The sequence below is a fragment of the Symphodus melops genome (assembly GCF_947650265.1).
Source record: "Symphodus melops genome assembly, chromosome: 20".
NCBI classification, from domain to species: domain Eukaryota; kingdom Metazoa; phylum Chordata; class Actinopteri; order Labriformes; family Labridae; genus Symphodus; species Symphodus melops.
The window spans coordinates 20,319,150-20,329,917 of record NC_136710.1 but is presented as its reverse complement, the minus strand read 5'-3'; the positions used below and the strand labels follow the sequence as shown (position 1 = coordinate 20,329,917).

At 48.5% G+C, this 10,768-nt stretch overlaps 1 protein-coding gene across 1 annotated transcript; it reads left to right on the top strand.

Annotated features, from left to right (window-relative positions):
* Positions 1-916: 916 nt before the first annotated feature.
* On the top strand, positions 917-5,692 carry zfta (zinc finger translocation associated). The gene is made up of 5 exons (XM_079371801.1): positions 917-1,386; positions 2,119-2,619; positions 3,981-4,334; positions 4,429-4,881; positions 4,984-5,692. Exons 1-5 carry the CDS (start codon positions 1,266-1,268, stop codon positions 5,442-5,444), a joined length of 1,890 nt encoding a protein of 629 aa, XP_079227927.1. The 5' UTR covers positions 917-1,265; the 3' UTR covers positions 5,445-5,692.
* Positions 5,693-10,768: the final 5,076 nt, after the last annotated feature.

The following is a 10,768-nucleotide window of genomic DNA, read 5'->3' as shown; positions in this document are numbered from 1 at the left end:
TAATGAAGCATCTGGAATGAAGATATTTAACGTGCTATTTTGTCCCTTCAGGCTTCCCGTAGATCGGGGTCCTCAGTGTCTCCCTGTATTTATGTTGTTCACCTGATGACATCACACGTTGACCTTTGCTACTTTAAGCTGTTTGACGTCACTTTGAGATCCCTACACACTTCCTGTTTCTGTGCTTAACTTCCTGTCCTAACCTTCACTCTACCAGAAGGGCCTTACTGTATTTCAAAATAAAAGTACACAGCAAGGAAAGTACCCAAAGACAGGAAAAACATTCAAAATAAAAGTCGAACAAGTTTTATTTTAAAATGAAAAATAATTGAATTTCAAACATGCGATTAAAAATGTGATGAAGAGTTTCATCTTGATCAAAGCCTTCAGTTTAATTATCTTATTTTCTTCATTGTTTATTTAAAGTTTAGATTCATCATTTCCTGCTTTTGTTCCCGTATTTATTATTTCAAATTTCAATAATTTATTTCTTGCCATATGGGTTTGAATATAAGACCCCCCCCCTTTCTAATTTTTAGAAACATGACTTCTTGAAGAGAATTGTTTTTTGTTTTGTTTTTTATAAATAAAAACTTTGAATCAAACAATCAAAGGTTGTAATTCTGTTATTTATTGTGACAGGCAGCAGACATGATTTAAACATAAACACCGCCCCCCCCCCCTCCCCCCACCTCACTGCACGCGGAGCTCCGGTGTGTTGGGGCCCATATTTGGACCCGCCCCGCGCCTTTAACCCCTGCAGTGCCGGACTGTGAGCCTCATCATCACATGATTCACTCAACAACGGTATTAGTAACAGCCGCTTATCAGTATTTACGCCGCTCAGCCCCGCCACCCCCACCACACCCCGCCCCCCGGTGCGTGAGCATTGTTGACGCTGCTACTGTCTCTTTAAATTTACCCAGGAGCCCCTTAAGGAGCCCCAGGGGCCCCTAGTCCGGCTCCCCACCCTGAAGACAAGCAGGAGCCTTAAAATACACGAGAGGAGGCCTGTAATGATCAGCGCGCAGCGCCGGGCTCTCAGTCGGACTGCGGGATTTCTGCGGGATTCTATGAAAAGTTAACTTGGCTCCCGTGCGGGGCGCGTGGGGGGACATCGGAGAGCACGGGCTCGCCTGGCAGATGCGTGTCTCGCCGAGCCGTGCGGTGTGAGAGGGGAGGGGGGACATGTCCCGCTCCGGCGCTGCGGTACCGTGAAGGAAGCAGGAACCGCAGCGGCCATTAACGCAGCAGCAGGGCCCGCGATGGAGGAGGGAGCACCGGGAGCGGAGCCCCGGGAGCTCCGGGGTGCGGAGCAGGCGGAGGTGCTCTCATTAATAATAAGCGAGGAGGAGGAAGCGACGCAGGCGGACGCTGAAGCGGGAGGTAAAGAGAAGAGCTGCGGGAGTGTTTGTGTTTGTTTGGCACCGCACGGTGTGTGTGCGGGGCTGACACGCACGCGCCATTGTCAGGCCGCCCGTTAATCCGTGTCAGGGACAATACCGGAGCAGCATGGCCCCTCGGTCTGTGGCTCCTAGAAACAAAGGCTCAACAGCACGCAGGCAGGCAGGCAGGCAGGAGCAGCCGCACTCCGCCGCCCCCTGGTGGCCGCGCCTCGAAATGAATCAACAAAAATAACCTCAATTTGATTACATTCAAATCAACAACAAAGAAATGTATAAAGACCGGAAGTAGGAAGACGTTTAACGGAAACTGTTTGATAGATGGAAGTTTCTGTGAGCTGTCAAACAGCTTCACGCCATTAACAGAGAGGCAGTTTGACCCTCCTCGTGTTAACCCTTTACGTCCTTTATAAAACATGGAGCTGTTTCTAAAACAACATTTATACATGTCTGCCTGGCGTGGAGGCTGCTGGTTTGAATCCCCGTCTGACAGGAGCCTCTCCGTGCAGCTCAAAAGGGAAAAGCGGTTTAGATAACAGACGTGTAGTTTGAGGTAAAGAGGACCAGACTCATCACGTGCTCGGAGGTCACAGCGGTGGCGTGCATACAGTGTACAGGTGGTGGGCCGGTTGAAGCCCCTCCCACTCGCTCTGAGATCTGTTGTCCCTGAAGTAGAGATGAGTAAACAAACACGTTGTGCTTCCTGTCTCCTCAGACGGCGACGCTCTGGCGAACGGCCACAGGGAGGAGGAGCCTGGAGAAGACGCGCCTGTCAGGTCACCAGGTACCACCTACTGGAGCATCACGGAGCTCCAGGACCACCCGCTCCTCCTCTCGCCCGCCCCTGGGCCTTCGGGGCGGAAAGCCCCAGTCCACAAGGCGTCACGCACGGGCCTGAGCCGCATCCCGGGCCGAGACCACCGGCGGTACTACCACGAGTACTGGAGGAGCGAGTACCTGATGGACTTCGACCCGCAGAGGCACGGCATGATCTGCATGGTGTGCGGCAGCTCGCTCGCCACGCTGAAGCTGTCCACCATCAAACGACACATCAGACAGAAGCATCCGGACTCCCTGCTGTGGAGCGCCGAGGACAAGGAGGTGATCCGCTCCGGCTGGGAGAGTCACCTGAGCGTGGGCGGGGCCGTGAGGTCCTTCAGCTCCGCAGAGACGCCGTCAGCTCAGGAGGAGGAGGAGGAGGAGGAGCCGGCGGCAGGTGGGTCACAGCGGCCTTCAGAGCCCACGCTTTTATTTTGAAATCGTCTTCAAATGTTTCATATTGAACACCCTGAAGGCGTCGCTCGTTTGTTAGACCGACCTGCAGCACGCACGCTCTGCCACCTGATGATGTCATCAACAAACACACAGCTGCACGCCACGACAGGCTGAAGTCTGAGCTTCCTGTCGCAAAAAGAACAAACGCGTAAAGAGGGATTTTCAAAGTAAAGGCGGGATTGTTTGTAGTGCTGCAAATCTTCAATTCAGAATATTACCAGGACTTAAGACCGGGGACATGATGTAGACCTGGGACGTGATGTAGACCTGGGACGTGATGTAGACCTGGGACGTGATGTAGACCTGGGACATAATTTAGACCTGGGACTCGATATAGACCTGGGACGTGATGTAGACCTGGGACGTGATGTAGACCTGGGACGTGATGTAGACCTGGGACGTGATGTAGACCTGGGACATAATTTAGACCTGGGACTCGATATAGACCTGGGACGTGATGTAGACCTGGGACGTGATGTAGACCTGGGACGTGATGTAGACCTGGGACATGATGTAGACCTGGGACATAATTTAGACCTGGGACTCGATATAGACCTGGGACGTGATGTAGACCTGGGACGTGATGTAGACCTGGGACGTGATGTAGACCTGGGACATGATGTAGACCTGGGACTCGATGTAGACCTTAGATGTGATGCAGACCTGGGACATAATGTTGACCTGGGACTCGATATAGACTTGGGACGTGATGTAGACCTGGGACATGATGTAGACCTGGGACTCGATGTAGACCTTAGATGTGATGCAGACCTGGGACATAATGTTGACCTGGGACTCGATATAGACTTGGGACGTGATGTAGACCTGGGACGTGATGTAGACCTGGGACTTGATGTAGACCTGGGACATAATGTAGACCTGGGACTCGATGTAGACCTGGGACGTGATGTAGACCTGGGACATGATGTAGACCTGGGACGTGATGTAGACCTGGGACTTGATGTAGACCTGGGACATGATGTAGACCTGGGACTCGATGTAGACCTGGGACATGATGTAGACCTGGGACATGTTGTAGACCTGGGACTCAATGTAGACCTGGGACATGATGTAGACCTGGGACTCAATGTAGACCTGGGACATGATGTAGACCTGGGACATGTTGTAGACCTGGGACTCGATGTAGACCTTAGATGTGATGCAGACCTGGGACATAATGTAGACCTGGGACTCGATATAGACCTGGGACGTGATGTAGACCTGGGACTCGATGTAGACCCTGTACTCTCTCCGTTCCGGATTCTGAAGTCTCTCATCGTTTTATATTTTTGAATCCTGCAGAGCCCCCGTCCCCAGTGACCCCCCAGGAGCAGCAGCAGCTCTCTGCGAGTCCCCCTCCCGGCTCTGAGGAGGGTGAAGCCCCCCCGCCTCAGGAGGAGCCGGACCTGGCGGGTCCGTCGGCGCAGACTCTGGAGCGGTACCTGAACGACTCGCTGCACGCCTGGTTCCGACAGGAGTTCCTGATGGAGTACGAGGCGGAGGCGGGGCGTCTGCTGTGCATGGTCTGTGGGGGGGAGCTGCCCTCGCTCCACCTCGAGCACATCAAGAGCCACGTGCTGCACACGCACCCCAACTCGCTGGTCTACAGCTCGGAGGAGAAGCACTGCATCCTGCAGGCCTGGGCGCAGACTCACGGTGAGGCGGCGCCACGGCGCCCGGCGTGCGGGCGAGCGATGACACGACAAACTGCGGTTCAAATTCATGTTTTGATTTGTTTTGTGTTCAACAGAAGAGTCGGAGATGTCAATCAAATCAGAGGCGGACACCAAAGAAGGGGCGGAGCTTTTCTCTCAGGAGGTGGAGGCGGTGCAGGTCCACGCCGACTCGTACCCGCAGACTGGCGCCACTTTAACTCAGGACACGTGTCTCATCGGAGAGGACGGGGGCGTCGGCGCTCCCCAGCAGGGACCCCCGCCCCCCCGGCAGCCCAGGAAGAGGCGTCTGCGGGGGGGCGACCCGTGGCGGCTCCGCCTGGACTACCTGGTGGCGTACGGGCCGGCGGGCAGGGGAACGTTCTGCATGGTGTGTTCTCAGGTTCTCCACGAAACCAAGGTCAGCAGCTTCCGCCGCCACATCCAGGAGAACCATCCGGAAACGACGAGCCTGAGCCGCCAGGAGAGAGAGGCGATGGCCGCCGCCTGGACCAAAGATTACTCGGGAGAGGCGTCGCACGGCCACGACGGTGAGACGGCGAGACGGCGAGCGTCTGATCTGTGTTCACGTCTTTTCAGCCCTCAAAGTCTGAATGTAGAAACGACCACTTCCTGTTTTCTTCTTTTATCAGAAGTGAAGGTGAGCGGCGGCGACGTCCTCAACACCTCCGGAGAGACGAGCGAGGACGCCTCCCCGGACGCCGGGACGCCGAGTAAGATGGTGAAGAAGGAGGAGGGGGCTGTGAGCGGGGGGAGGGCTAAATCAAAGGACGCCAGCGCTGCGGCCACGCCCTCCCGTCACGGTCATTACCCCGGCAAGGACCAGCGGAGGAACTACCAGGCTCGCTGGAGGATGGAGTACCTGATGGAGTACGACAGCCGGCGCCACGGGCTCATCTGCATGGTGTGCGGAGCGACGCTCGCCACGCTCAAAGTCAGCACCATCAAGAGACACATCCAGCAGGTTCACGCCCACTCGCTGGACTACACCCCCGAGGAGAAGCAGCAGGCGCTGCTGAGCTACAACCAGACCGCCATGCACGCCACGCACCCCGAGGAGCTGTCGTCCAATCAGGAGCACGCACACGCCTAGCTGGCCCCGCCCCTCAACACTTAGGCACTTAGAAAGGGCTTCAATCCGTCACGCCTCGCACGTCCCCCGCTCAGAGAAGACCCCCCCTTTAATCTGAAAGTGAAGTTCAAGTACCGAATCAGGGTCTTCTTATCCGTAAGCCCCGCCCCCTTAATTCTCCCTCTGTGGTTCCTGAATCTCTTAAAGGGCCGGTGCAACATGTTTGAATAAGACCAGCTGAGACGGCTCCTTTAAATCTAAGCATCCTGCTCTCCCTCAAGGGAAAGGTCACACCAAGAGCGTCCTTCAAAATAAAAGCATCAGCCCTTCAGTTTAATACCTGAGCCGAGTCGAAGCCGATTTAAAAAGAATAAATAAAAATTTCCCCAGAGAGTTTGCAAATGTTCACTCTCACAATTTCTGTTTTTTTTATTGTGAAATAAGGTCGAAACTTTGCACTTAAAATGACCTTTAGTAACCCCACGACGCTCAGCAGCCCACAGACACGAGGGACAACATCTGCAGCCAGATGTGTCAAACACACGTCTGAGACAGTCGTGTTCATGACGTTTGCACTTTATTTCTGCTCTTAATCTTCACTCATCAGACCTCCTCCTGAGGGGGGGGGGGGGGGGGGGGGTCAAGGCTCGAGTCTTACGCTCTCAGGAAGTTAGAAACCCGGTGTCCCAGCGGTGACGTGTCAGCACTTTGTCCTCGAAAACAAAACACGGTCCTGAAGTCAGCGCTCGCCGTCTGCACGTCCGGGTGAGGCTGAAGACGATGAACGCAGCGAGCAGTTTGACGTCTCTGAGGGTCATGTGACGACCCGTTTACAGCTGAGGAGGAGGAGGAGGAGGAGCAGGAGCAGGAGGAGGAGGAGCAGGAGGAGGAGCAGGAGGAGGAGGAGCAGGAGGAGGAGACGGCGGTTTAATGAGATATGTTATCTCTCGCTCAGAGGACGCGGCTCTCTGACAAACTGCACAGAAACTGTAAATAAAGCAGAAATTAGAGTTATTTTTCCTCGAAGCACTTTTATGCACCTCGCTTTCTACCGAACTCGTTTGTCACTAAATCCAGTTTTTCTACTTTAACGGGACATTTCAACGAGGACGTTTTTTCTTCTCTCTGGACGTTGAACGTTGTTGCTTCCTTTTGAACTCTTCATCGCGTCTTCAAAATGTAACTCAGGGATTCTGTTGTGGTCAAACAGCTGGAGATTCAGCCGTCAGGTGACGTCATCACGGCGGCAGAGCGTTCGGGTCACATGGGGACGAGATCTGAGGAGTGTTTTGAACGTGAGGGGAAGTCACTTAACTTAATTTAAATAATTTATATCTGAGACAAAGACGTCTTTGCTTCAGACTCTCTTGGTTTCAAACGAGTCGTTTTGTTTTTGGGGGAAAGTTTAAAAATCAAAAGTCCTCTGGTTTTTACTCTCCTATAAAGTTTTATATCGACCCGAGGAAAAAGATCTTTGAGTTTAATTTAGAGAAAGAGTAAAAAAGTTTATGTTTGGAGTAAAAAGACGTCATTGTAGAGTACATCTGAATTAAAATGATCAAAAACAAACGTATATAGAAAAACGTCATTTTCCAGAAGATCCAGACATTTTTATTTTAAGTCTTTAAATTGAGACATTGGAGTCTCACAATGAGGAAAAGATGGAACGAATATTTAATTTTGAGATTAAAGAGTAAATTTAGACTCAGGAAAAAAGAAATCCTGCTTCTTTATTTCATGTAATGCTCTTATTTTGAAAGGTTCTGTGTCGGTTGTTGACTCGATGAACTTGAAATTAAAATCAGATTTAAAATCCTCGCTGTGACAGCAGAGTCACGTGTGACGCCACAAAGACGCTCGACAGCACTTAATTATTTAACCTGGAGAGACGTGTGTGTGTGTGTGTGTGTGTGTGTGTGTGTGTGTGTGTGTGTGTAATTTGAGGCTTCTTCTTCTCTCTCACCTGAACCTCTCAACATGTTTTTTCTGATCTTTGAATAAAAAACATTTCGACTCACTGCGACGACTCTGGATATTTGTTTTTGTTTTTGTTGAGTTGAGGACGCCGTAATGACAGATACAGTATGTTTATCGTTGCCGTGGAAACGCCTGATGTCACGTCACAGAAGTGTGAGCTGTTCACAGATTCTCTTCCTCAGGTCGGTTTCATCCGGTCGTCATGACTACGGCCAGCTAGGAGGTCGTTTCCATCCATAGCAGAGAGAATCACTCCCATGATTCCCCGCCCGCCTCGACGTCTGCTTTCAGTCAGTGTTTAGATCGAGCGCCCCCTGCTGGAGGAATTTAAAAACGGTCATTTTCTTCTTTTGACTTTATTCTCAATATGCTGCCTTAGTAAATATTTCTCCCTCATGTTTGGCCCTAATGGGCCTCCGTAACGTCCTTTTCTAAAAACGTAAATGTGGAACAGAAAGAGGCAGAAACAAGAAGGGGCGGAGCCAAGGGCTGGAAATCTGCCCCTGGAAACAAGCGAAGTGGTCTCAGTGAAATATTCTCAAGCTGCTAAATGTTTACATGCATTAAGTTTGTATTGAATATCTTCACACAGCTTGTTCACTCTTCATCTAAAATTAGAAACTTTAATCCTCGCTCCGCCTGAACAGGCTCCGCCCACATCGTCTTATTTTACTTTCTAGTAATCTGGATGATTTTATTTTTTAATCCTCCGCTCTCTTCTTACCACGCAGAACAGAAATAAATCCACAGAGGCAGAAAAGTCCTTTGAGGTGTTTTTATTAATTTCACTTTGACATCAGAACAGAGACCACAAACTATGTTTTTCTTTTTTTGTTTTTTCCTGCAACACTCCCCCCACCAAAAAAAGCTTAAAAAAAAGTCATCAAAGTCATCGCTAATACAAAACAGAGCCGATGTTAGTGAACGAGAACAAAAAAAAAAAAAAAAAAAAGGTCAAAACCAGTCGTCACACACTCGCAGAGCCGGACACACGGGGAGCACGAGGAGGACGCCACGGCGAGAGCAGAGAATAATGTGTGTTTTTATTCAGATCATTTGTGATTCTCTGAGCGACTTCAGCGTCGCTAACATCCTAAAGGTTAGCTTAAAAGTGCTGTGCTAACACTTATTAGCTTCTTTAGCACGATGCTAGCGAGTCAGAGCGACTTCCTGCACGTGTCCGACATGCACTTCCTCCTGAATTCAGAGAACCGGGGTTACCTGGAGTTTCTGTCCTCAGATTAAATTAAGAGTCTGAGACGTTTACGCCCTCCGCTCGAAGTAAACACTTTCACTTGGAACTTTTTTACACAGAGAAAAAATAGTCCCTACTTTGTTGTTTTAATAAAGGTTAACAAACGATTCTGTTTCCACGTCGTTAGCGGTGAAGGAAGAAATCTAAAAACGCTCTCACAAATGAAAGAAGAATCTTACGCTATATCTGTAACAAAAGCTGCATTTCCACTGCAAGAAACAGGAACCTGAAGAAACCTCGAAACTCCAGCAAACGACCCAAAACTAAAAACATTCAGGAACGTTTGGAACCAAAACACCTCCGAGAAACCAGGGTCCAAATTAAGTTCCTGGTTATTTTGATTCCCTTCTCAGCTGTTTTCTTGAGTTCAGGATCTTTTTGGATTTACACTAAAAAACATTCAGATTAGTTCAGTGCTTGAAGCTTTTTACACTTTGTAAGAATGAACACTTTGTAATAGTTCCTGGACTCGAGGTTTCGGTTCTTTTGGTGGAAATGCGCCTTTAATGCACTTAAACTTTTAAATTAAACTTTAAAATCTACATTTTGCAACGTTTCTAGCTTCAATAAATAAAAAGGATGCATATTATTATCGTCAGTGCTTGAGGCTGATAGACTGAATTTAAGGACAAAGGTGGCGCCCAAACGGCGGCGGCGGCGGAGGACTCGTTCAGGTGTCTTACTGCGGTTCGAGACAGGATGCTACTCGGCTGTCGACCGGGGGAAACATTCACGCCATGCAAACTTCAAACAAAAAGAAAAAGACATCAACTCCAACATTTTAGTCGTTTCACTTCCTTTTATAAATTCATCCCTTAAAACAAAATGGAGACGTAGCATTCAAGCTAACGTGACTACGGTTTCTTCTTTATTACCGAGTTCAAAAACACAGATGAAACAATCACAAGTAATAATATTAATCCAAAAGAGGGGTTTAAGAATATGATACAGCCTATTATTATATAAAGGGTGAGAGTTTCCAGCTTACACTAGGACATGCGCTTCATGGCAGTCAAAGAAGAAAAAGAAAGTGAGAAACTGAGCTCTATGATAAGAAACACTCCAAAATAAAAGATGGCCTCCTTCTACTGCAACACTCCTTACGCAAAGTCACGCCGGCCCTGACTGAGCTACAGCGCCATAAATGTCCTCTCAGCGCCACGCAGAGTCCCAAAGACAGAATATTTTAAAGCAGAGTCTCATGTTCTGCTTTATTTGAAAAGCTGGAATCATTCTGCTGTATGAATACTAATTCAGTGAGGATGTCGGGAAGATGACGTTTGTTTTTCACGGTGCCAGATTTTTAATTGAGTTTTGTAGATTTGGTGTAATTTTAACTGCCGACCACTAGAGGGCGCCGCTTCACTCCCAACAGAACAACCTGGCCTGTGAGAGGAAGTGAAGGAACAAGGACACGTGCTCACTGACTGAATCAGACCTTCATGAGGGGAGTAACACACACACACACACACACACACACACACACACACACACACAAAACTTCAACTTGTAATTAAATCTTAAAATTATTATTTGTAAACGAGTCTGAAGCATGAACATTTTATAAATCATGGTTTTGGAGAAGTCAAAGTTTTAGGATTTAGAGGCTGAAACACAAACAGGAAGATTTTTTTAATTTTATTTGGTTTTTATTCTCAGTTTTATAATTTAACTAAAACTTCAAAATAAAGCTTCCTTCTTTTCTACTTTTAATTCAAACTTCATTTAGAGACTATTTTGCAAATACAAGAGAAAAAAAGGTTGAGAACATAATTTAGACCCATTTCTATTTATTTTAATTAAACTAAATCCTCAATAAGAACATAAATAAATCACGTCCTCTGATGCTTCTGCATATTTTAAATTCATTCATTGGAGTTTAACTTTCAATACAAACTCAGACAGAGAAAATCAAAACTGTAAAGCTTTCACTTCCTTCAGTCTCTGAAACGATATAAATGATAAACTCAAACTGGTGAGCACGCCATCGTGCCGCTACGCCATCCAGCCGCCTGCTTTCACTCTGAAATCATGAAGGTCTGAAAATTCTTTCAAATAAATATTCAAACTGTTTTGACCCACTTGAGACTCCGTACTTTTGAACTCTGTGATC